At 41.6% G+C, this 27,830-nt stretch overlaps 1 protein-coding gene across 1 annotated transcript; it reads right to left on the minus strand.

Annotated features, from left to right (window-relative positions):
• Nucleotides 1-7,230: 7,230 nt before the first annotated feature.
• On the minus strand, nt 7,231-9,182 carry TWIST1 (twist family bHLH transcription factor 1). Its single transcript, XM_061413660.1, has 2 exons — nt 8,438-9,182; nt 7,231-7,910 (listed from the first exon to the last, which is right to left on the minus strand). The coding sequence occupies exon 1, from the start codon at nt 9,083-9,085 to the stop codon at nt 8,480-8,482; it is 606 nt and encodes a 201-aa protein (XP_061269644.1). The 5' UTR covers nt 9,086-9,182; the 3' UTR covers nt 7,231-7,910; nt 8,438-8,479.
• Between the last annotated feature and the right edge of the window lie 18,648 nt (nt 9,183-27,830).

The raw sequence follows: 27,830 nt of genomic DNA on the forward strand, positions 1-27,830 counted from the left end.
CTGTGGCTTTTTCTCTGGCGATTCCCCACCCCCCGCCCCTTCTCTCCCCTGCCTTACCCCCAGCCCCATTTGCTCTGTTAGTTGCAGTCCCTCCGGGTGTTTTAAGTCAACAACAACAAAAAGCTCCGGGCAAGGTCAGCTGGGAGCCAAAACAGGCATATTTGGGGCACACTATCTCCTTGGTACCACAAGTATGGGGGTCCTAAGAAGGCTTCCAGTCAGGGACCTGGAGAACTCGCTCTCCAAGTGCTGGGGGCGGAGGAGCCCGCCTTCGGAAGGGGGTGGGCAAAAACCCCCTCAGTCCAGTCCCGGGACCGGTTCTGCCAAGAGAAGGGACCAGAAACCGGGATGCAGAGGGCATTGTCAGCCCACGGTTGTCTCCGGGCCTAGACTCAGAAGAACAACCACTTTGGCTTAATTGGGGAGGAAAGGAGGCGGTGGGAGAAGGGGGAGAGGGGATCACGTTACGGAGCCTCCTGGTCCCTAATAGGTAAAGGAAAAGCGGAGTCTCAGAAGCGGTTATTAATAGTAGATTGTGTGTGTGGTAGTAGTATTTCATTAAAACCATATCCTGGGACAGAGAGTTGCTTCTTTCGTGTTTCTTTGCTTTGTTATTACTCTGACAGAAGTTCCCAAAACAGGATTTTCCAAATCAAAGAATCCCTGGAGTCTTCTCCCCTTCCCAGCCCCCTTACTCCGACTGCTCCCGGTATTATTATCCCTGTAAGGATCCTTATACTCTTGATTTAGCTGGAGGACATTTAATAGCTGACTGGATTAAATATTGCAGACTCCAGCCTGGGCCATTTGAAAATCCGGGTCGTGGACTATGCCTAACTTCAGAGAAGGAAAACTGATCTATGAGATGTGTTTTAAATTTCACTCGGTCGGGGCCTGGAGAAAAGGAAGAGGAAGAAGGATTCTCTGCCCCAGTTATGAGTTAGAAGTTTTAAAAGGTGTGTGTTGATAGGGGGTAGCAAGAGGAGTCAGGGAGGAATGAGGCCAAAGGCAACCTTAACAAGAGGCTAACTGAAATGTCCTTCTTCCATGCGGTGAAACAGGGGCTTCATAAGAACATTTTAAAGAATGCTGATCTGGAAGGTAGGTTTCTGCCCTGGGAATGGAGCCCCAGAATTTAGGGGTGCATCAGCAGACCTCTGGGAAGGATTCATTGTCATTGCTAAAGTTGCAGCACTGAGAAGTTTTGTGTTCGTTCACTGCATGTTGGTGTTCAACAATGCTAACAGTTCTTTGGTGTAAAGTTTCAGGAACAAAAGAGGAAAAGAAATGTGGACTGTTTTGTCCAGTACTATGTTTAGAAATGGAGGTCTGGAAGCCTCAGAGGAGAGCTTTACATAGCAGAGTCAGCAAGTCAGGGTCCAACCCAACATTCATCAAGGCTGGGCAAATGCAGAGGGGGAGGATCTGAGATTTTAGTCCAACGCCCTTCCGGGTCATCACCAGATATGTTCTGTACCCAAAGGTGACAAAGCAAGGTTAGGTTCCTCCAGGGATGGCTAGATGAGTATTTAGATTTCATGCTATGGAGAAAAGAGATATGTCTGTTCATCTGGTCTTGTGCATAAAAAAAAAAAAAAAAAAAAAACAGAAAATGATTAATCCTTAAAGCTAATGTGATCACTTAGAATATATTTCAATTCTGATCACACCTTTGGAAATCCAGAAAGGACTCAGAAAAAAATCTGACAGTAAATTTTAATTTAATATTGTGGAAAAAATACTCCAACTTTGAAGTTCTGTTTAAAGAAGAAAGCTGAACTGGTGGCTAAAGAATAACTGTAATCCAGGTGCAATGTCAGTTTAACAAAGACTTGGGAATAGTGTTGCATTTAAAGGAAGAGTCACAGCACAGTTCATTTAATATACAACCTTAGAGTTATTGTAGACAAATATTTAAAACCTTAATATGGACAGAGACCCAAGCCTGTGCCACATGGTAGGTAACATTCACAATACCCCCATGAACCTCTCTCTTAAATACAGAGAAAGGAATTAGACTGTTCCACAACTGGGCAACTGCTAATTCATTTTAATTTTGTTTATAAAGCGAACTTCCTTCTTACATGTGGGGGTGGGGGTGGGAGAGTCCTATCTGTACAAGTCATTAAAAAAAGAAAAAAACAAACCTTTCAACCAAACCAATGATTTAACTTGGTAAAGTCCCTACCCCATGGGCGGCTGGGATCCCCAGCGCTCTGGATCCTCCCCAGGAGGGAGGGATAACCCGCATGTCTTTCAGCTCATTCAAGCATCTTGAAGGTTTCGGGTCTGTCAGGCCTGGCATTCCTTCGCTCTTCTTATCACTCTCTACCCCTTCAAAAAGGCAATTGATTAGTTTCAGCTTTTCCAAACCGAGATTCGATATGTTTCTCAGGATCAAACGTCTTTGAGAGGCTAAGAGACTAACGTGGGGGGTGGGGAATGTGAAGAAAGAAAACACGGGCAGGGAAGAAATGCGCCCTCCACCCAAACCACCCACACCCAAGCCACCTAGACGGAGGGGTGGAGGGGATGAGGAAGGCATGGGGTAGGGTGGCGCTGGCCAGAGGATTGGACTGTGACCCCTTCTGGAAGACGTACTTAAGATGTGTCTTCCCTTTCCGGAAGCAAATATTTAAAGGAGAGAATAGATATCTAGCGGAGGAGGTTGATGATTTATGCCTGGGTTTTCCTTCCAAGCATTTGCTTCCCTTATATTTACAGGCGTGGCCCCATTTGCAAGTTGCACATCTGTTCTCTTCACGTGACATTTCATAAAAGCCCTAACATCTGGGCAAGATAAACTTCCTTCAGGTACCTGCTTAACTTTTCACTTGTCACGCTCGCCTCACCCCAGGCGCGTCCCTTTCCCCTCTCCGCCTGCCTCAGTGGTGGGGTCTGTGGCGCGTTTTGTTCTAGCTAGTTTCGCTGGGACACCCTGCCCCCCAGCCACAGGTGACCCAACTTCGCCCCCTTCCTAGCGCCAACCTTTGCCAAGGCCAGTTTCTTCGGCAGAAACCGGTTCCTTACGTCTCCCGCCTCTGGTCCCACTGTCCAGGTAAGTGACGGCACCATCTTGAACCCAAGGAGAAAAGTCATATTTTCTCGGATTCCGGCATTAGACCAAAAACAAAACAAAAAGCAAAGAAACGTGCTTAAGCAGCAGCAAACTCGCGCCTAAATTCGACCGTCTCATACACATCCATATACCTCAGCGCAGTGAGGGATAAGGAGCAGCTAATTTTGATGACTGCCTTTTCATTGAGCATTTGCTGTCTCTGGTAGAGAGCACGCTTTACAGAAACTTCATTTCATTTGCTCACAAGCTCCCCTCCCCCCGCTCCCCCCTCCAAAGGCTGCCTTCTGGATGAATGCTTTTAGAATTGCTTTCTTCTTTTCCTAATCTGGAATTTTGTTCCTCTGGCTTCAGCCTAAATGGCCCGCATAAGCACGAAGACACATCCACAAACGGGGAGGGGGGGGGGGCGGAAATAGAAGGAAAAGAAAATAGTCCACGTAAACAAGAAAGGCTGCAGGGGGATCGAGGCCCTAGCTGCAGCAAACCCCAAACGATCTCATTGCAGGGCGCCCACGAAATCCCTATAATTGAGTGTTTTCTTTGAGGCTTTCTGACCATGTGCTTTTTACCATGGTTACTGTGACTCTGATACGAGAAGCTGGATATTTATTATGACCCGTCCCATCCTTTCCCAAAGGCTTATCTCCGCGGCCCTCATAAAGGAGAATAGAAAAGGAGAACTTTCCTGCCAGTGAGTTTAACCTGCCCCACCTTCCAGTGACCTGCCACATGCTCCTTCTTACTTTATAGACATCTGGGAATTCCATACATGCCTTAAACTCCAATTACACACCTTCTTCAAAGGACACGTGCTTTGATTTGCTAAGAAAATATTAGGAGGGCTCACGTTCTGGGGCCTTGGGACAAAAGCAAATGGAAAATGTATCCCATGGCCTGTTTACTGGGTCCATCTTTTGCTGTTCAGTAAGCAAGGATTATTAATAATCCCGTTTGCGTTTTCGAGGGCTTCGGTTGCTAGGTGTCTGCGAATCAGTGGGGTGATTGGCTTTCAGAAATTATGAGGAAACCTATTTCTCTTTCCGCTTTGCCGGTACACTTTCCTTCCACTTTTGCCGGTGCTGGGGGCGGGGCACGCTTTACGGCAAACCAGGAGAAAAATCTGGAAAAGTGGCCCCCGGGGAACCCCTCTCCCGACCCCTGTTTGTGGCTGATGCGGGCCTGTCTCTGGAAATACGAAGTTGGGCCTTTGCCTGAATCTCTTGCTGCTGCTCCCCTTGCTACCGCTGACACTTGGAGCCGCCTCCTCCGCGCGCAGCGGCCCGACGCGGGGCCAGGGGCTGTCCACGCGGTCCCCGGAGGCGTCGGACACTGTCACCCTCCCCACGTTGCGGCCCGCCCGCCACCCACGCCGGGGAGTCCGGGCCCGCCCCCGCCCGCGCTAGCCGCAGGTGAGACTCCCGCTCCCCACGGAGTTCTGTTTGGGTTTCCGTGGCGTTTGTTCCCCGCAGGTTTGTTTGTTTTTCTTCAAATTACAGATGCAGGGAAAACCGCCTGACATCATGAGAGTGGGACAAACGCTCACTTTGAAGGATTCCTGGGCAGGACTTCAAGTGAAATCATATGCCTGAGAAGAACTTGATACCGGTCTAGAGAAAATAACCAGTTCTGAGTTTGCCAAACCGTGGAATGTGCAAAATGCTCGACTTTTTTGCAAGAGGCCAAATGTCCCTTAAAAAGCTCCATTATGAATATGAGCCTGAGGACCGAAGGAGCAAGAAGCTTGTGTCCTTGCTGAGTGTGGGGGAAAAGTACACAGGTTGTGAGAGTTTCTGCTCTTTAACATTTATTAAAATGTTCCACTTTGGGGAGGGTACCTGCAACTGTGCATGAATTATCATTTGTGCATGTGTTTGTTAGCAAGTGTGTGTAATGTGTGTGTAATAAAGAGGGGAAATGTGTGTAAGGGGAACACAAATGTACTGCTTTCTTATGATTGAACCCTATCAATCTAACGAAATTAAAACCATGATTAAAAGATCATGTGCACAGCAGAGGAAACGTTCTTAGTCAGTTATTTAGAATTCATCCAAGGCAATCTAATACAATACTTTCCCTTGACTGAATACATTCTGGCTAAAGGGTAAAGACTCCTGGGTCCAGATACCACATTAAATTCTCACTTCTGAAACAGGTAATTCATCCTAAATGCCCTTTAAATAAGAATAGGTAATATAAATGAAATGAGATGAAAATAGGAAACATGGATAGAAACACAGGTGCTTCATTTCTGTTCTGAAGCAGAATTGGCATTGTGGTGTGTAAGGGGTGGGGAAAGTTGGGTATACAGAAATAGTCTGGCAAGCTGAAAACTGGATTCTTAATAGTTAATATTTTCCACTGTGAATCCTTCTCACTCAAAGCAAAACTATTCACCACATTTCTTTCATTCATCTGAAAATTTCAAGAAAAATATTAGCTTCAGTTTAGTATTTAGTATTACTCAACATAAATGTGACATTTGCTTTTCTCCCAAGTCGAGAACTCTCTCTCTCACACACACACACAAGAAAAAAAGAAAAAAGGCAAATGGAAGGCTACCTTTTTTGAAACTTTCAGTTTCTACATCATCAGAGATAAGATCGGAATTACCTTCTCGGTGGATGGTCAGCTCCATTCTGATGTACGTCAAGAAATCTGAAATATCAAATAGTCAGACCAAGCTAGTAACAAGATTCCTCCATGAACAATTTAGAAAATGGAGGTGGTTCGATGACACAAAAGAGAAAATCACCTTCTAGATGCCCTCCCTCATTTTCTAGGGCATCCTCTGTTCTACACACACATACACACACACATACACTCCACAAATAATCAGTTTCTGCCCTGTTATTTTGTAAAGAACTATAAAAATCTAAAAAAGCATTTCCTGAAGCTTTCACTAATCTTTTGGTGTAAGTAAATTCTACAGGCTCCTTATTGCAAAACATGGTCTAAAATACTTACAATAATAAATTTACAATATTGTTATGTCAGCATTCTATGATGATGTGTGAAAAAGAGGGGAAACCTTCAGGTAATATAATAACCTCAACCAGAGCTGAGCAAACACTGTTTCGAGTCATACATTTATTTGCCATAGTCATTATTTGAATTAGGCAGCAAAATTCTTTTCCAGTTTGAATACATCCCTAATTATACTTGAAGGCAATAAGCTGGATATAACTTAAGAACTTAGTGATACAAACTCACTATTTCTAATGGTATTCATTATAAAAGCTAGTATTTTTCTGGCCCAGAAATAACTAGAATGAAATAAAAAGTCAAGTACCATTTGTCCATGTTAACTCTTTTACTTAACTGATTCAGATTTTGTATACATGTAAGTAACCGGGGAAAAATTCTGTGGATAAATTTTACAAAATATATTTGCTAGTGAACTGACTAGAAAATGAACAGTTATAGCATTTAAAATTGTAACTGTTCCAATAATTAATGAAGATACTGAAAAGTCAGGTTCTTTAATTGTTTTCTGTGTAGCTGTATGGAGCAGCTTATAAGGAGCTTGCTTTCCAAATGGATATCAATATGGGAAAATATTAACTTTGACTTTTTGTTTTAGCAAACGACATTAAATGTCATTCTTTTTTGTGAGAGGAAGTTAAGCAAATTATAAGTGGAATTCTCTTTTATGTGGAATTAAACTTTATTTTCTATACATTTGTAGTCATTTACATGTGTATATACACATCTATCTATAGATAGGTAATTTTGATAACCCTTTATGTATACTTTCACTGAAATAAACCTATTACTTAAAAATCCTCATAAAGTGTGAAGAGTATGACAAAAACACACAGTAACAAGAGAAAATAGTGCTGACTTATACTGCTTATTTACTTAACTGTTTTACAACTGCATTCTCAAAATATAAGCAAGAGAGGTGAATAACTATTAAGTTTTTGCTGTCTCGGGACCTGATAAGAGATGAAGGAGAGATGCTAAGTTCACTGAACACCAAATGGCAATAATGATAAAGCTGTCTTTCTACATAACATGCCCCTACCTGTCAATAACTAAGTTTTTTTCACTGCTTTGTTTATATTAATGCCCTCTCACCCTCCTTGGTGTCTCCAGAGTTAAACAAGCAGGTATTTACTGCCAACTTAATCCTTTAAAAATATAGACCAAACTTTAAGGTTCTTACAATTTTCAATCATATTTATTTATTGCAGAAAAATAATGTACAAAGATATTTACAAAACAATCATAAAAATATGAATGCATTTAGACACCGGATCTATTTGCATTTTACCATGGGTCATCAATAAATAAATAGAATGTTGTTTTTTGTTATTTTAAGTTTTTTTTTTTCCCTCAGAGGAAGAATGAAAAAAGGAATTAACTGACTGTGATTTTGTGAGTCAGTTTGATCCCAATATTTTTATTTCTAAAGGTGTTCTTAAAATCCCTCTGACCGTTACCATTTTAAAATGGAGAAAGTCCATAATGATGCCTTTCCTTTCAGTGGCTGATTGGCACGACCTCTTGAGAATGCATGCATGAAAAAATAAAAATAAAAACATTCTTCGTCAAAAAAACAAAAACACAAAAAAGAGGAACACAAACAACTGTTCAAACTTCTATCAGAATGTAGAGGTGTGAGGATGGTGCCGCTGCCCGTCTGGGAATCACTGTCCACGGGCCTGTCTCGCTTTCTCTTTTAAAAGTGCGCCCCACGCCCTGTTTCTTTGAATTTGGGTTCTGCTCTTCTAATTTCCAAGAAAATGTTTGGCATATATATTTATTTTTAGTTATCCAGCTCCAGAGTCTCTAGACTGTCCATTTTCTCCTTCTCTGGAAACAATGACATCTGCAAAAACCCAGAGGGGGAAAGTTGGTTATTGTTTAGGTCTCTGTGGCTGTTTTGTAAAACTAGTGAGCACTGTTCTTATCACCACCACGGAGAAATTGCGCTGAACAACCTGGAAGGATTTCAGCCCAAGGGCAAGAGGAAGTGGGTGGGCGGAAAGAAGGAGGAGGTGGAATTTGGAAACATTTGTTTTAAGGAGAACGAAAACTTAAAGGCAAAAGAAAGAGAGGCGCTGGCAAGGCTGTCCTTACCCGTGACCCTCGAATCTTTTTCAGTCTTCCCTCCTGTCACGCACACTCACGCACACGCACACCCCTCACCAGGGCGCATCCTCCTCTCCCTAGCGGGGACTGAGCTCCCTTCCAGGAACGCGCGGGGGGATGAGGTGGCGGTGCCAGGTTGGGTGTGAAAGCGGAGAGGGGAGTGGGAGACGGGGAGGAAGGCCAGGTGGACCGGGAGCCGCACCCCAGCCTTCAATCTGTCTGCCACCTGAGCGGCAAAGGGGCGCAGAGGCGCCGGGTCCTTACCTAGGTCTCCGGCCCTGCCGAGGGGGTGGGGAGCTCCGCCTGCTAGTGAGACGCGGACATGGACCAGGCCCCCTCCATCCTCCAGACCGAGAAGGCGTAGCTGAGCCGCTCGTGGGCCACATAGCTGCAGCTTGCCATCTTGGAGTCCAGCTCGTCGCTCTGTAGGACCTGGTAGAGGAAGTCGATGTACCTGGCCGCCAACTTGAGGGTCTGGATCTTGCTCAGCTTGTCAGAGGGCAGCGTGGGGATGATCTTCCGTAGGGCGGCGAACGCCTCGTTCAGTGACTGCGTGCGCTGGCGCTCCCGCACATTGGCCATGACCCGCTGCGTCTGCAGCTCCTCGTAGGACTGCGGACTCCCGCCGCCGCTGCTGCTGCCGCCGCCGCCCGCGCCGCCGCCGCCGCCGCAGCCCGCAGACTTCTTGCCACGCTTGCCTTGGGCCGGGCTGCCAGGCTCCTCGCCGCCTCCGACGCCCCCGCCCGCGGCCCCGCCGGGCCCCGCGCCGCCCCCCGCGCTGCGCCGGCTGCTGCGCCGCTTGCGCCCCCCGCGCTTGCCGCTCGGGGGCTGCTGCCGGTCCGGCTCCTCCTCGCTGTTGCTCAGGCTGTCGTCGGCCGGCGAGACTGGCGAGCTGGACACGTCCTGCATCATCTCTTGGGCGGCGACGTGCGGCCTCGCGGGCCCGGGGCAGAAGGGCGGCCCGGGGAAGAGGAGGAGAGCGGGGCGCCTCAGCCCGCCAGCTTCCCCCGCGCGCGGCGCCGGCCCGGGCGGTGCGGCCCGCGGAGGAGGGAGCGGGAGGAGGGACAGGGAGGATCTCCGCGGGGAGGGCGCGCGGGGGAGGCGGGGAGGGAGGCGGGAGGGGGAGGGGACGGTGTGGATGGCCCCGAGGTCCAAAAAGAAGGCGCCCAACGGCCGCACGCACACCCCGCTCGGCCTCCTGGAAACGATGCCGGTGTCGGCGAGCCCGCGAGGTGTCTGGGAGCTGGGCGCAAGCTGCAGACTTGGAGGCTCTTATACCTCCCGTGCAAGCGGAAAGTTTGGGGGCAGCAGTGTCATTGGCCTGACGTGGGGAGGAGGGACTTTTCGAAGTTTTATAGGAAAGTTTCCGCTTTCCAGCCCCCCTTTCTCCGTCCCCACCCCCCTTCCTCGGGGTCTAACAATTCGTTCTCCCAAACCATTCAAAAACGACCTGGCCCAGGCGGCCGGCCCCTCTGCCCGCCTCCTTGCTGCCCTCCCCCTTTCTTCCCCGCCGCCCTCCGCCCGCGGGCGCGGGGCGATTTCCTTCCGCGCCGGAGCGCGCGGGCCGCACCCCCGCACCCGAGCGCAGCCCGGGGAAGCGACCGGAGGGGACCGTACCCTCCGCCTTGTCGGTCCCTCCTGGAGCGGCTGTGACAGCAGCGGCGACACCGGCTTCTACACAGTGGGTGGAAGTCTCAGCTCGCCCCAGTACCCTTTAGGTCCGTGGCGCGGTTTGGGATTGCTGGGGCTGGGGTACTGGCAAGAATACCTGCGACGGCGGAGCCCACCCGATGGTCAGGTAGACGAGGCCGTGGAGTCCCAAGGGCCAAACCGCCGTGGCTGGTCCTAAGGTCGTGGGCGTTTCTGAAGACGTGGCCGCGCCAGGGACTGTAGATCTGCTCCTCGGCCTGTTCTCTCATCCTTCCTCGAGAAGCAGCTGGGCCTTTCTTTTCCCTCCACAGTGACCCAATCTGACGTTTCCCAACACCCGAAGGACTACACCTCCGAAGGTGCTAGAAAAATGCTGAAGTTCATTCCCCCGAAGAAGGCAGTCGTGTTCTTGGAGAAGGCAGCAGGGCAGCGCAGTGTCTTCGCCGCGGCCCTGATTGCCTGTGCTGCTAGCCCAAGGTGGAGTGCCTGTGGCCACTTCAGCCTCATCCCCTTCCCAGATAAGGCCCTTCGTTATGACTGTAAATGTCGGCTCTGAGAGAGTGAGATGGGGACTCAACATTGCCTGGACACGCGAGGCTGAGGGCTGCGAGGGCCCCCTTCCCCACCCTCACTCTCCACTCCTAGGAGATTCAGTAAGCAATTCTGTTTCGCGTGCCACAAACGCGCCGCAATTATTTGGACACTTTTACATTTTAAGCGTTTCTATTTAATAAGTCACAATGAAGAGGCCCAGAAGAAGGTGTTAATGTAGATTCTGGCAAGTCGGAAGCAACAAAAGTTGGTGAGCTGGAAAGGAAAGGATGCTGCTGTGAAAGAGAAGCCCATTTTTGCAATGCTAGGCTTTTTTTTTTTTTTTTTTTTAACGAGTCGGGAGAGAATAACTGTTCTATGTTCATTCTTTAAGTTGCAAAGCAAACCAGAAGTCAAAAGCAGTAGTTGGTTTTCGGGGCACATTTGGGGGTGCAGAAGTTCCGTGCCCTGTGTTCTGGTACCCTGCGCAGGCCGAGGTCTGCTGGACTCTAAGCAGCGAATTAACTCAGAAGCTTCCTTTTCTGGGCCAGACGGAGGGTCTCGGCCCACAGTGTCCGGAGGAGCAGGCGAGATCCCAGGCGAGGCGCGGGCAGGCCACGTGGCTGTGGCCCGCTGAGGCTCGCGGCTGCAGTCAGGTCCCAGAAACCCTGGGGTCTGGAGGGCTGGGGGCCGGTTGAAGGGTTCAGCCAAACCCTAGAAAGGGAAGTGAGGACAAGAAGGATCCATTCCGCGGAGGGTGAAGGAGGCTAAACTTTCGTGGGAGGGGCGACCTGTAGGGCTCGTCTATCACTATTTTTTACAAATATTCATAGACAATGACCAAAGCGTGCCAACATGCCTGCTTCTCGGGTCGCTGACATATTTTAAAATGAATTCCTGTCTGAAAATCAGATTCTACTTGACCTCCACTTAATAGTTTACAGCCGAATCTTCCTAAAACAAAGCACATTCAGATAAGTCACTCCTGTGAGTGCATCTTCTGCCTACAGGATATGATTTCTTGGAGCAGTTAGAGAATAGGCAGAAATTGTTTTCTTAACTTTTGATCTCTGAGTATTCCGCAGTTCTTATTTGAACGTTACCTGTGTCTGTGGGTGGTTGTTGTTGTTTTAAGATCAGTCTCAAATGTTATTTTCTACCCCTTTCAGCTGAATACTCGAAAATAAAGAGATCAAATAATTGGACTCTTTCCTTTGTGGCTATGGGTAAGCAAGACAGGAAAGTGTGGGCAAGGTAAAGGAAGCCTTACCTGCCCAGGGGGAGTTGGCGGGGTGGGGTGGGTACTGGGATGAAAATAGGGGCAGAGAAGCCGAAGGAGAAACCAGGTCCACAACAGCGCAGCATTAGCTGGCCCGACTTGCAAAATCATCAATCTCTAAGACTAGTTCCGTTTAAAATGAGCCCAGCCCTTCTCTGGGCACTCAACTTCAGGAGATAAAGAGCTCCTAGCCACTGCCTACAGGGATCCCCAGGAGTGAGGCCATGCTATGGATGCCAGAATGCTTAAAATAGGGTTTAACATGAATGAACTAAACCAGAACTATCCCAGGCATGGAGTCTTCTTGACCGAGTCACATTGAATGACTTTAGTTCTGGGGGAGGGGGGGCGGGGAACAACATTCTCTCCTACTCTTCAAAGGAATGAAAAATGAGGATAAAAGTTCTTGAGTGTTTAAAAGTTAGTTTTTAAACAGAAGGTTGTAGTTTGACTAATGAGTTACCTCTCAAAATGTCTGAGGCTTGATGCTCCTAACTTTGCAAACCAGAATCTTTCCTGGCCCATTGTCCCATCTGTATTCTACTTAACATTTATGTAACAAATTTCTTATCGACACTTGCTGGGGCAAGAATAAAGGCAAACTCTCTTTTTATGTCCTTAAGAGTTGAATATAATTCTGGATATTTTGTATATGTAACAATAATGATGACTTCCACAATATTTGGTTTACCATATGAAAACTTATGTGGTTCTAAAATCCCAATTTCAGGCTCTTTAAAAAGGGTCTTAGGAATTTCCCTTTGGGGCTGAACTCAGTCTGACTTAAAGATGTCAGTGGAAGACTACCTTCTTTGGGAATTCTGAATGCATTGGAATTAAATCATTTAATCTACTTCTAAAATAAATGCCCTAAAAAATTAACTGAAAACAAAAAAGTTTTTCTTTTGCAATTGGATAATTCAAAACGAGCTTTGTTTTCAAACTGCAAACTTGGCATGTTCACAGTCCTTCCTGAGGAATGTGTACTGTGTTAAAATGTGAAAAAAAGAATACTGTTAGAAGTAATAGAGTTACGAATCTCATACTCAGCATATGCAAAAAGTATGTATCTATATTCTTAAAGTTTGAATCTGCACTGGCATTCTCCTAGCAACATTTATAAATACTTTCAGAGAAGGAAAAGAAACATACATACACTATAACAGCAAGCTGGTACAGTTTGGAGTTGGGACTTGCACAAAAGGTGAGCACTTGAGTATGGTCCTACTCTTTCCCCTTAGGTTTTGGATGACCTACCACCTGTTTGTTGGCTTAAGAGTTCTGTGAAATAATTTCTCTGGATTGCATGAATGAAGCACAGAAACATTCACACAGAAGGGGGCGCAGATTGGAAAAGGCTGCATTTGAGTACATCTCAGATGGGAATGTACACGTTGTTAGATTTCATCTTGTTTTGAATACTTCACAGGGATTGGGATTGCCTACTTCACTATTTAAGTGAGAGAATTTTAAGTGGAATATAAGGGTCTGTGTCCGCACAAGTGACCTGAATAATTGTGTGAAAGCAAATTCTTTTTCAGTGACACTGGTAGTTTTCAGGATGTTTTACCTTCCCCCAAAGAGGTCATTCTCTTTCTCCTTTAACGATAGTTTAATTCATGAATTTAACTGATTCTACCTCTGTCTTTCTCGATCTTCTTTAAGAATAGGATAAAAATTATGAAATTTGAAGCTTCCAATTCAGAAATAAAATGGAAAAGTATAAAGCACAAGAAATTAATTGAGTTGCCAACAGCACCTCAAATGAGCAAATAAAATTTTCAATAAATATTAATCTTTAAAATATCTGACATTCTGCACTGAAAATTAGGATGAGATTAGGAGACATAATACACAGACTTGTAGGGAGAGAAGAATCGGTGTGGAAAAGTATAGAATCTTGAGGAGTCTCCCCTCTTCCCTTTTATCACCTTATGGGGTTTGCATGCTAGAAAGTTTATGTCCCGGCTTTGCTGCCACTTAAACTGGTTGAAATACGCTCTCACTTATTTCCGAGTTGCTGGAATGACTGAAGAAATAATGTAAGAAATAACAGTTATCCATAGCGGCTTTTATCATGGCCACAATTTTCCTACATAGTAATCATTTTTATCTCTTCTTTTTAATCATCTGATGATCAAATAATTTAAATAGAAGTTGAATGATTTACATTCTGTGTTTTTCCTGCTAAAGTTCCCTTTCTGATTACTCACAACTTTCATCTCTCTCTTCATTTCAAGGGATTTCCTTTTTTCACAAGTGGCTTTTCCTGAAGCCTTAAATCCTATTTCCATTGTTTGGATTAATTCTTCCTGCAAAAACATGTTGTTTTTGCCAGTGACCACAAGAGGACACAATTTCCCAGAGAACTTGTTGAAAAAGAAAGTTACAGAAGAGGAAAGCTATCAAAATACTAAACATGTTACACATCAAAGAATGTCATTTGTGGAATGCCTATTTGATTTATGTTACTTTTATTAATTTTTAAAAGCATAAAAATGAGTTGGCATTCAGCTTTCAGATTTTGGAGGAAGATTTTATCTTTTTTCTTTATTGGAGAGCATACAAGAAAAGCATACATTTAAGAAAATACACTATAACCCTATCATTCTAAGGGAAAATACTACAGCAAAATTTTTTATGAAACAATTTTGTTCAAAGGTAAAATTTTTATATTAGCAAATTTTGTACAAAATTCTCAGTGACCTGAAATTCTACTTTATAAAGTTTTACAGCGATGTTTGACAGTGCAAAACAATTTTTTAAATATATTGCTATTCCAAAATGCCTTTGAAAGTTTGAGTTTTCCGCCTGGGCACTTGGGATGTCTTTACAAGAAAAATTAATGGAAATTGTTTATGGTTTGTCAGTTATATTTTAATATACATGTAGCTTAAGACTGAAAATTATTTTTCCAATGTATGGCAAAACAGTGTATCTTAAATGTATTGACTTATAACACTTGCACAGAATTATGCTATATAATGTTTGATTTAATTTAAAACCACCTTACTCTTTCTTACTACTTTTTAATCAAGAAAAGTTTTCAGAGTATTTGATCACTTGCTAAAGTTAAGGTAAATTAAAATAAATTATGTTCTGACATTTTTCTGGTTGAATTTTGTATCTGGTGAAGTGCCATGACAACCAGGTGAATAAATCCCTGCTTTTGCTCAGTGCTTTTGCTTTTCATTTGTGTCTTTTGGTAGATAATTCCCAATCACATTCTCTGAGACCCCAGTGGAGGGGCTGAGGAATGGACCAAAAGACCTGGGAAAAGGAGAAGGAAACACAAGAGAGAAGGAACGGAGTGAAAATAAGGAGATCAAGAGAAACAGAGCAGAGTGAGAGAGGTGAAAGAGGCACTGGACCGTGTGGATAAGAAAGATAGCGAAAACGAGAGAACGAGGAGCAGCGCATGGGGGCTCACAAGACAAGAGAAGGAAAGAAACTAGTGCCCTTCCTGGGAAATAGAAGAGCCCTGGGATTCTTTGCCTTGGTTTCTGCTCAACGAGACTGTTGCAGGTGGTCACCTGTTCCTTTGTATAGGCATTTTGTTTTAAAAATCTCTGTCGTTTTCAACCCAGTAAGGACAAAAAGTAAAAAATAGGGTGGAGGTCATGAAACTTTTAATTAAAGTTGATGTTCATCTAATAGGTGAATGCCCATCTGTTTAGAATGACAATAAAGATAGTAGCAACTTGTGACCATGGATCTCCAGATGGTGGCAGGAAGGTGTTTGGGGGAATACTGGAGCTGTTACTCCTTGAAAACTGCTGTGAACCTTGACAGGATTTCAGAAATCTTGCATGCTTGCTAAGGGTCCTAGCACTTCAGTTATTTTTCCATTTGACCTTCCACAAAGAATATCAGACTGGGTGTTTTTCCCTGTGGTTATCCAGGATCAATGCCTTTGCCCTCCCCACCTCAGATAGCTTAGGGAAAGACAGAGCTCTAAGTGATGAAGTCTTATTTTCACTCACCACTACTCAAGACTTTGAGAAATTGTAAGGTTCTAGTTCTGCCTAATAATCCATTTGGGACACTTGAATTCTGGTTTCAACTGACCCTAATTAATTGCAACACATTTATTGATTCTTTCATAATTTAACCAAAATGCATCAGAGGCTCTATTTTAGGTGTTCTGAATAAGAAAATTTTAGTCCTTGACATCAAACATGTTCACAGTCTAATGAGAAATAAAATGGGGGTAAATATCAGACATCACCAAATGGAGCCTATTTAAGACCTGAGAGCTTCATGATAATCTGATGCTTAAATAGTCTTTCTGTCCTTTCCTACATACTTTAGTGATGTCTAAGAAGTCTCTTGGGTTACTTATTTCCATACTTAATATTATCAATTCTCCTTGTTTCTGTTATTCTTCTTAGCAGAATTGGGTATTCATAAATAATACAGTAAGCATATATTACACTTTTCCTGAAATGCACTTTATTTTAGCTTTAGTCTTGAAGGATGACTAGGGGCGAACCAAGGGAGTAGAACGGGTAGGAGGAAAGACACAGTGGCGTGGGCAGGCATGGCCCTTTCAGGGACGTGGGGAGAGTTGTGCATGGTTGGAGGTAACATGGAACACCAGACTGGTTCCAAATAGGAAAAGGAGTACGTCAAGGCTGTACATTGTCACCCTGCTTATTGAACTTATATGCAGAGTACATCATGAGAAATGCTGGGCTGGAAGAAACACAAGCTGGAATCAAGATTGCCGGGAGAAATATCAATAACCTCAGATATGCAGATGACACCACCCTTATGGCAGAAAGTGAAGAGGAACTCAAAAGCCTCTTGATGAAAGTGAAAGTGGAGAGTGAAAAAGTTGGCTTAAAGCTCAACATTCAGAAAACGAAGATCATGGCATCTGGTCCCATCACTTTATGGGAAATAGGTGGGGAAACAGTGGAAACAGTGTTAGACTTTATTTTTATGGGCTCCAAAATCAGTGCAGATGGTGACTGCAGCCATGAAATTAAAAGACGCTTACTCCTTGGAAGGAAAGTTATAACCAACCTAGATAGCATATTCAAAAGCAGAGATATTACTTTACCAACAAAGGTCTGTCTAGTCAAGGCTATGGTTTTTCCTGTGGTCATGTATGGATGTGAGAGTTGGACTGTGAAGAAGGCTGAGTGCCAAAGAATTGATGCTTTTGAAGTGTGGTGTTGGAGAAGACTCCTGAGAGTCCCTTGGACTGCAAGGAGATCAACCAGTCCATTCTGAAGGAGATCAGCCCTGGGATTTCTTTGGAAGGAATGATGCTAAAGCTGAAACTCCAGTACTTTGGCCACCTCATGCAAAGAGTTGACTCATTGGAAAAGACTCTGATGCTGGGAGGGACTGGGGGCAGGAGGAGAAGGGAATGACACAGGATGAGATGGCTCTATGGCATCACTGACTCGATGGATGTGAGTCTGGTTGAACTCCGGGAGTTGGTGATGGACAGGGAGGCCTGGCGTGCTGTGATTCATGGGGTCGCAAAGAGTCGGACACAACTGAGCGACTGAACTGAACTGAACTGAGGATACCTGTGGAAGCAGTCAGAAATGATACAAAGTTGAGATCATAGAAACATTGTGTGCCATGCTAAGGAATTTGGGTTTTATTCTAAATGCAACCAGGAAAACTGAAGAATGTTAAGCAGCAAGAGGATATGATCAAATGTATATTTTAAATATCAGTCTGTAGACAATGCAGGGAATGAAATAAACAGTCATGGTATTAGATTTAGAAAGTCCCTGCATCAACCCACAATGTACTTAATGTAAATACATTATTTTATTATGAGAACTTACACCATTGTAGTACCTGGGGTGATGTGGACGGGATATTGAGAGAAAATGACTGGATTTAGGGAGATTTGGAGGCATTGGTTTCCTCATCTGTAAAATGAAGTCATTGGATAGATAATTTGAAAAAGTTAAAAAATATGTAAAGGATATTAGAAATTAGTCTGACTAGTCAGTATCATAGATGAGAAACTTTTCTCTGTGACTGCTTATAACTCTAAGATTCAACAGTATCTGGAACCTGAAAGCATTTTCCTAAGTGATGAGAAGGAATTTCCTTCTAGTTCTGGAAACCACTTGTGGCCAACTGTGGGCCTAAATTTTTGTGCCAGAAATGAGTAAAATAGGCAGTGAAGTGGTTTGTAGGGGGCCAGAAGGAGCGCCCTCCAAAAACTACCTTCTGTTTCCCATAGTCATGCTTTAAATCTATCACTGGTAACTCATTAAATTGGGGCCTGGCATTGTCCTCTCTAGGCTCCTCTTTTAATTGGCAAAGTCCCCAGAGTGAGGTAACTCATTAGATCACTAACACTTTCGAGTGAATTATATTGTATGATGTTTTTCTCAAGAAGGGTGAGGTTCAGGGTAGCAGAAGGACATTGGACATTCTGGACAGGACAGAATGAAACGAGAGAAAATTGTGAAAAAAGGAAAGTTGTGGTGCTAAAGCTCTTGCGATTTTTCCAAGTGTGGGCCTTGGCCGGACACCATGGACTTGCCCTAGCATTCCATGCCTGTTATTCAGTGTGACTGAAGCTATCCACCTCTGTCTCTTGGATTCTACTCCATCTAACTAACTAGAGTACAGTGAGATGGTGGGAAACCAGAGCCTAAAGGCCTTGACTCATCACCTCCTTTTCTGTCAAGGACTTGTGTCTATTAAAGATCTCAGGGCCTTGAACTCTTCCACTTCACTGTCAAATATCTATTAAGAGCAAACAGTAATCCATGATCTATTTGTTTTAATTACAGATAATCAGTTCATTTAAATATGGTTATATTCAAGAGTAGAAACATTTCCAGGGAATAGGAAATGTATGTAATGACTGAGAAAACAAAAATATCTAGTAATGGTTAGCAGCAGCCTTAATGACAATGTTAATTTCACAGACTAGTGTTTGGGTCTGAGGAGAAACAATTGTCAATAACACACTAAAAAAGGACTTCCCTGGTGGTCCAGTGGCTGGGAGTCTGCCTTCCAATAATATAGGGGACAGGTTCCATCCCTGGTAGGGGAAATAAGATCCTACATGCCCTGGGGCACCTAGAGAGAACTCCTTGCATCAAAACAAAAGATCCCACAATTCAGACCCACTTCAGTCAAAAATTAAATAAATAAATATTAAAAACAATGTTTTAAAATGCACTGAAGAGAAAGACAACGATGTTTACACTGAAGCATATCAGCAAGCTTGGACCATCTGAGGAGAAAATGAATTTGATTTAATTTATTTTTTAAGTGAATAACTTTTCAAAATAGACTATAGTCTGATATAATTATTAGGAAAAATAAACTGTACTTCTAGACTTATATAACATTTATAGTCATTATATTGATTCTTATATGAAAATTTATTTTCATAATATTGAGATATTTTACATAAATTCATTAAAATATTTTACAGTATTTTGTTCAAAATTTAAATGGGAGAGTGAGAATTTCATCACAAACTTCAGTAAAACTTCTCTGGTGGCTCAGATGGTAAAAGCATCTTGCAGTGCGGTAGACCTAGGTTTGATCCCTGGATGGGGAAGATCCCCTGGAGACGGAAATGGCAACCCACTCCAGTATTCTTGCCTGGAAAATTCCATGGATGGAGGAGCCTCTTATGGGGTTGCAAAGACTTGGACACTGACTGAGTGACTTCACTTTCTTTTCACTTCAGTAGAACAGAATGACTACTGGATTTATCATGTGAATACATCAATGACAGAAGCTGAATCACAATGACAAAAGCTAAATCATTCCGTTTAGCTTTTGTTATTTCTGTGAGTTAATAGGTATGGCAGAGGATCATGTCAATAAAAATAAATGGAGTAATTTCATAGAATGAAAGTAGAATAAAAATAGAGATCTAGGTAATTTTCCTAGATTAAATTAGTTGATTTTACTTAAATTTATTATAAAATTCTTAATACAGCTGCAGAAGCAGAGAAATGGTTTCTTAAAAAAATAACTTCAAGAAAAATCATAGACTACTAGGGCTAAATGAAGTTTTAGAAGTCCAGAGTACTTCTTCCTTTTCTGAAAAGGTAGAGTGGCCAAAGAGACCAGGAGAGTGAATGATGGCCCAGATTCTGGAGCCAGTCAGCCTAGGCACCAATACGACTCAACTTCTCCATACCTATGTGCCTTAGATGTATTACTTATTCCTCTGTATTTCTTGTGCAAGGGAGATGCATATCACTAGGTTACTGTGATGACAAAGCCATAAGTCCTAACCATTTTAAGTGGTGCCTTGCACTTGATATGTATTTGATATGATTATTAACACCATACACAAAAAATCAACTCAAAATGCATCAACGATCTACATGTGAGACTAGAAACTATAAAACTTAGAGGAAAACATAGGCAGAACATTCTTTGACATAAATCACAGCAAGATTCTCTATGATCCACCTCCTAGAGTAATGGAAATAAGAACAAAACAAATGGGACCTAATTAAACTTAAAAGCTTTTGCACAATGAAGGAAAGTGTAAGGTGAAAAGACCATCCTATAAATGGAAGAAAATAATAGCAAATGTAGAATTAATCTCCAAATTATACACACAGCTCATTCAGCTCAATACCAGAAAAACAAACAACACAATCAAAAAGTAGGAAGAATATCTAAATAGATAATTTGTCCAAAGAAGAAATACAGATGGCTAACAAACACATAAAAAGATGGTCAACATTGCCCATTATTAGAGAAATGCAAATCAAAACTACAATGAGGTATCATCACACACGAGTCAGAAGACTCATTCTGAAGTCTGTTTTATTAGTTTTTAGTATTTTCTTCCCAAGTGGTCTAATCGCCATAAGAAGCCAACCTTTCCTCATATTCCTCATGGCCTCCTTAGTGTACAAGATAGGTACTTCATAAATGTTTATTGATATTCTTTTAAAAATATATAAAAAGTACAAGTACTATCGTAGGTCAAATCTTACTCAACTTACCTCAGTTCAGTTGCTCAGTCGTGTCAGACTCTTTAAAGCCCCACAGACTGCAGCATGCTAGGTTTCCCTGTCCATCACCAACTCCTGAATCTTGCTCAAACTCATGTCCATCAAGTTGGTGATGCCATTGAACCAACTCAACCTCGGTCGTCCTCTTCTCCTCCTGCCTTCAATCTTTCCAGCATCAGGGTCTTTTCCAATGAGTTAATTCTTCCCATTAGGTGGCCAAAGTACTGGAGCTTCAGCTTCAGTATCAGTCCTTCCAGTGAATATTAAGGACTGATTTCCTTTAGGATGGACTGCTTTGATCTCTTTGCTGTCCAACGGACTCTCAAGAGCCTTCTCCAACACCACAGTTCAAAGCATCAATTCTTCAGTGCTCAGCTTTCTTTAGAGTCCAACTCTCACATCCATACATGACCACTGGAAAAACCATAGCTTTGACTATATGGTCCTTTGTCAGTAAAGTAATGTCTCTGATTTTTAATATGCTGTCTAGGTTGATCATAGCTGTTCTTCCAAGGAGCAAGTGTCTTTTAATTGCATGACTGCAGTCACCATCTGTAGTGATTTTGGATCCCAAGAAAATAAAGTCTGTCACTGTTTCTTTTGTTTCCCCATCTATTTGCTATGAAATGCTGGGACAAGATGCCATGATTTTAGTTTCTTGAATGTTGAGTTTTAAGCCAGTGTTTTCACTCTCCTCTTTCATTTTCATCAAGAGGCTTTTTAGTTCCTCTTCACTTTCTGCCATTAGGGTGGTGACATCTGCATATCTGAGGTTATTGATATTTTTCCCAGCAGTCTTGATTCCAGCTTGTGCTTCATCCAGTCTGGCATTTTGCATGATGTACTCTGCATATAGGTTAAATAAACAAGGTGACAATATACAGTCTTGACATACTCCATTCCCAATTTGGAATCAGTACATTGTTCCATGTCTGGTTCTAACTGTTGCTTTTTGACCTGCATACAGATTTCTCAGGAGGCAAGTAAGGTGGTCTGGTATTCCCATCTCTTGAAGAATTTTCCACAGTTTGCTGTGACCCACACAGTTAAAGGCTTTAGTGTAGTCAACAAAGCAGAAGTAGATGTTTTTCTGGAATTTTCTTGCTTTTTCTCTGATCCAACAAGAAATGGATGCTGACAATTTGATCTCTGGTTCCTCTGCCTTTTCTAAATCCAGCTTAAACATCTGGAAGTTCTCGGTTCACATACTGTTGAAGCTTCGCTTGGAGAATTTTGATCATTACTTTCCTAGTGTGTGAGATGAGTGCAACTGTGCAGTAGTTTGAACATCCTTTGGCATTGCCTTTCTTTGGGATTGGAATGAAAATTGACCTTTTTCAGTCCTGTGGAAGTTTATCAATCCTCAGTGTTATACTAACTGTACATTTTCATGAATATACTTGAATGACAGTGAAATGGAGTAATATATATTACTTAAAAATCAAGAGATTAAAAACACTTTAAAAATATTAATTTGGAGACTGTTTCCTCCTACAAATATTCAATCAAATATCACTACTAACTTGATTCTAAAATTATTCAATAAACATATCTGGTCCTGCTCACCCAAATGCTGTGGCTAATAGTTAGGACAACATTTTATTTTGTAAAGGAGCACCAGTCAGACATGTACAAATATTGGTTTGGAGGGGGAAAAAAAACTATAATAAAGCAAAAATTATCTGTAAATTCTCCATTTTGTTTTCTTGAAGAAACTGAAGCAGTTGACCCTGAGCTGAAAGAGAAGGAATGAATGCCTTACAGCTATATAATTTCAAAGAGCCAGAGGTATGTGTACATGGGAGGAAGTACTAAGGAAAGTATCCAATCTGAGGCTGTAACCGTTAGAATAGGAAGGGTTGTTAGTTCTCTGACTACTGAATTGTCAACCCTGTCCTTTTCTTGATTTTGTAGGATGGCACAACCATTTCAGGAGTGATCCATTCTGGTTATGATATGAAAATGTGACTCCACCATACGTGTCAGAACTCAAAACTATTCACTTGACAACATCTCTATGTAGCAAAATTAGTGCTGACCCAGTAATTTGGCAAGGCCAATGGCATATAGACTTCTCTTTGGGGGAAGAGAGACTAGTAAAGAGGCTATCATAAAAATCTAGTGAGAGATGACTGTGACCTAACCTGGGGTGGTAGCTGTGGAGGTTAAAGTGGGAAAATAGAAGTGGTCACATTATAGGTATATTTAGAAGGTAGAGCTAGCAGGATTCACTAAAGATATGAGGTGTGTGAGAGAGAAATCAAGAATGATTCTAAGGCTTTTTATTTGAGCAAAAGGAAGGGAGAGTACGCAATCACTGAGATGGAGAAGGCTGTGGTGGAGCACATTTCCAGGGAGATATAGAGTTCAATTTCAGACATGTTGAATTTGAAACGTCTGTTAGAAATTCAAGTGGAACTACTGGGCAGGCATTTGGACAATGTGAGTCTGCAGCTTTTGAGAGAGGTTTGTGATGGAGACAAATGTATCAGCATACAGGTAGCCTTTTAAAGTATGTAACTGAAGGAGATCACTATGAAACTAAGTGTGTGTGAGGAAGAAGTGAAGACTGAAAGCAAAGTGGGGGCATGGGGGAGATGGTGATCACTGTGCCGGAGAAAAAAAATAAATCATAGAAGGGGTATAGAGATTGATGGGAAGGGTATAATATTTTTGAAATTAGACATAATTTATTCTCCTAAGAAGGTGCTATGACAAATTGAGAAGAAGTAATAATCAATAATAAAAGACATAGGGATTTCTCTGGCGGTACAGTGGCTAAGACTCTGCACTCCCAATGCAGGGGGCCTGGGTTCGATCCCTGGTCAGGGAACTAGATCCCAGATGCCTCCACTAAGAGTTTGCATGCCACAACTAAGACCCAGCACAGTCAAATACATAAATAGATATTTAAAAAATAATAAAAGATGTAAAGAAAATAATTCTCTAGAGTAGGAAAACAAATTAACGGAATTCATAGACTGGAATGGCAAACCATATTCCAGGCAAAGTGAATGAAAATGGGTTCATACCCCCAAATGTTCTTCAGTTCAGTTTAGTCGCTCAGTCGTGCCCGACTCTTTGTGACCCCATGAATCGCAGCACGTCAGGCCTCCCTGTCCATCACCAACTCCCGGAGTTTAGTCAAATTTTAAATATTGAAGATACAGAAACCATCCTGTAGGCATCCAGGTAGAGAACATAGATTACTTATATAGGAGTAAAAATTGGACTACTTAGGTCTTCTCCATAAGAACACACGCCAAAAGTATATTGTAGTCCAAGAAGTTCATACTTTGTCAAAGTCACATTTACACACAAAACATGTGTGGAAGCACTCAGAAAATAGCATTTTGTCTTCTTAACAACAACCAAAAGTCAAGTATACTCTTAGCTTACTGAGAATGACACAGAACTGTGGTGAACAGTGGTATAAGGAAACCCAGCAATTTGAACATTATAAATTATTATAAAAAAGACAACAAGAGTAAGTGCAAAACTAAACAAAAAACTCTTAAAGGAGAACTTCTTATAAACATATTATGTACTTATAAATACACACTTAATTCCAGAAAAATATTTGAGGTAAATGGCATATTTCAAAAAACCAGCAAGATGAAATATGTTAAAAACAAGATAAATGAATCAAAGGAAAAAAAAAAAAAGAAAACAAGGTATATAAAGGAAAACTTAGTTAAGTTAGCAGAATGTATATTTCATATCTTGTTTTTTTTTGAGCATTTATAGCTTATATTTAAGAGGCCTGGGACTCGAGGAAGCTAGCTATCTTTCTGTTCTATGGTATTTTTAATGGTGGATTAGACAGTTGGCTCTAAGACTAGTATACAATGTGACCGGGTATCACAAACAATTGTAGGTCTACAGGGTCCATGAGGAAACACACACACACAGAGTCCAGAAGTCCAACTATTCCTGGTATTGTGACTTGAAAGGTGTTTTTTCCACTTAAATTCACTGGAGAAGAAAGTATTGGGTATTATAAAGGACAATATCCTTGACAACATCTGTATATTAAACTCAACAAATTTCATAGAGCTGTTCTTTTTTTTTAAATATAAATTTATTTATTTTAATTGGAGTTTAATTACTTCACAATATTGTATTGGTTTCTTTTTAAAAAAATATCATTTCAAATCGATTTTATGATGTTACGGTGGCAAAAGTGATTTACTAACAAGTAATTTTTGCAAAGGCTAATGATATCTTTCTGATTGCATGGTTTAAACCTTTTACTAATTTGGGGGACCTTAAATACTACATATACTTCTGGCTATCTTCAGTAAATATTGTCTTTTTTAGCCAATATATTGAAAGTTATTGAGAAATGGTTTTGAACTTGTACTCCCTGAAATTTGGTACTAAAATGTGGTAATACAGCTTCTCAGTGAAGTAATATTTTCTCAAGAAAACCATTGATCCAAACAAATATCAAGTGAAAGATTTTCACTTAATCTGAAAGCTTTTTTACCCCTAGTAGGAGGCAAGGGAATAGCAATTAAAAATGAAAACTTTTGCACTTTGGTACTATTAGCCCTATATTGTCAAAGAGAAAGTCATAGCAGCAGATGAACTAAAAATATGCTAAATTTCTTATAATTAAAATTTTTGAATTTAGATTAGATACATTTGAACTGTTTTTTGAAAACTATTATTGCATTCAAATTTAGATTGTTTATATTGTCATAGAATGAAAATAACTTTGAGTTCTGTTTTATAATATATACAGCTGATTTTTATTTTATCACATTTCATGTTCTCTTTCATTTTGTATAGTTAGACTGGTTTATCCCCTGAAGGGCTTCCCAGGTGACTCAGTGGTAAAGAATCTGGCTGCCCATGCAGGAGACACAGTGAGTTTGATCCCTGGGTTGGGCAGGTCCCCTGGAAAAGGAAATGGCAAACCACTCCAGTATTCTTGCCTGGGAAATCCCATAGACAGAGGAGCCAGGTGGGCTCCCATGGGGTTGCAAATAGTTGGGACACGACTGAGTGACTAAGCACAATCCTTCTGAAATATTAGAATTGTACCTTGTGAGATGAGGCTAGAGTATGCAAAATTGAGGTATGTTTTAAACTGGAATGGGGAAAAGGCATAGTTGGCAGCACTTCCTCCCTCCTGTCAAACTAATATGTTCAGAACAATTTCAGTTTGGCCTCTGCCTATCTACTCTGGCTTTAGGTTTAAATACCTTCTGTGCAATCTAAGGTCATTCTGTCCCTTTGTGGTAGTCCACAATATTAATAAGACCTTATTATGTATCAGGAACTGTCCCAATGCAGCTGGGAGGAGAAGATATATTAAATGGGATATGGCACTGTAATCAAGTGATCAAAAATACAGTGGATTAAGGCAGTTTGTTTTATAAAGATTTTGGATAGATGTTACAGGTGTGGCTCAGTACCTAAGTCAAATTGGAGATTTAACTTCTTACTTTACTATCCTCAAAATGTGACCTTTCATTTCATGGACCACAGAGTTACTCCAGGTCTTGTTTCCATTGTGCATTCCAGTCAATGGAAAAGGAGAAAAGCAAGGGGAAGACATATTCCTCTTTTAATGGCCACATCTCGAAATTATTTGTAACTTCTACTAATATTTCATTCCTAGATCTTAGTCACATAGCCATAACTAACTGCAAGTGGAACTGTGAAGTGTAGTCATGGCTTCCTGGGTACTACTGTTAAAGGAAGGATGGGAGAGTGGATATTGTTAGATAACTAGGTGCTTTATCAAGCAGTGACCCAAACAGTCATAATCTTTAGCTTCAACCTGGCTCTGAGCTTAGAATTTCTTCCTTTAGATCTAGATGTAGTCATAGTCTGCATGCTAGGTAAAGGGCTATTTCACACATTATGCCAACACTGTTTTTTTCCAGCGGCCTCAACTTAAGACCAGTTATGTACAGAATAACATGGAACTTACAATATATTAACTATATTTCTTCTAATTCATCCCAATAGCTACTATTTCTAATGCCTCCACATATCTGATCCAGAATGGGATGTACAGTTTGGTAAAGTGCATGTCCCTCATTTCTACTATGAACTCTTCATAGGCAGGATATCTTAAACTAGAAAATTGTGTTGAGAACAGAGCCAAGTCCATGGTAAGCATCCAATTTGATAGATTTTTGTTGAATTGGTAATGAAAGTTAGCATGAGAACTGGATGCTGATTGGAGAAAGAAAACTCAATCTGATCCAGCTCAATTTAAATGTAAACTGAGCTTACATTATTGCTACTTTTCCCTCTCTCCTCATTATGACATTTATATGCTTGTTCTGTTTAGGGCTACACATAAGAGTAATCATGAACATTTGACTTGGGAAAGGGAGTCAGGAAATTGTTCACCATCTTGATCATTTTGTCAACCCCTCTTTCCCTAAGGAGATATTTAAGTAGCCCAAAAACGTCACTAAACTGTAATAAAATATATCTTCTTGTTTTCTTTCTCTGTAATTTCTGTAGAAAACATATAATTTGCATGCATTTTACAAAAGGATCTTAAAAAGAAACTTTTACTTTTATATGATACTGTATAAAATATAGTCAATTAATCCAACAGACAGTGACAGCATTAATGGAAAAAAAAAGACTGAGGAGAGAAAGAGAGGGGAAAGGAAGCAGGAGAGATCTGTAATAATTATTATGCTGATGACTTTGTTATATAAAGCCACTTATCCTGTGACATGAATGGTAAATGAGCAACTAGTACAACTGTAATACAGTACAATACATTGAAAGTCAATTCCTAATGATGCACAAGCATTAAAAGGCAGCTACAACTAAATCATAGAAAATCAGAGTATGAAGGAAAAACATTAGATTTATGAAAGACTGAAGTACTCTAAAGAACATCCACAAAATCAGAGACATAATAATAGCATTATACTTTAAGCTGATGAAGAAAATGTTATAAATCATATCTCTGACTTGGAAATTCTCCCAATGGTTGGAATATTATTTCAAGAGGACCTTTATTTCTGAATTAAATGCCATAAATCTGAGAATTGTATTCACTTTTGGCACTTGATCCATTTGGTACTAAATTTATGGTAAGCCTCCATGAAAACTTTCCAGCCGCCTTCAGATTCATGGCTAAGGTTAGTCTGAGTAGCACTCTTTTCTCGTAAAAGATATTTCCTTGAAGTTTGTCTACATTTTTCCTTTTGAAGCTAAGACTCATAGCATGTCT

The sequence above is a fragment of the Bos javanicus genome, chromosome 4 (assembly GCF_032452875.1).
Source record: "Bos javanicus breed banteng chromosome 4, ARS-OSU_banteng_1.0, whole genome shotgun sequence".
NCBI lineage: Eukaryota > Metazoa > Chordata > Mammalia > Artiodactyla > Bovidae > Bos > Bos javanicus.

Bases quoted from the DNA above. Each gene is read 5' to 3' on its own strand.
- TWIST1 (XM_061413660.1), bottom strand. From the start codon at position 9,085: ATGATGCAGGACGTGTCCAGCTCGCCAGTCTCGCCGGCCGACGACAGC.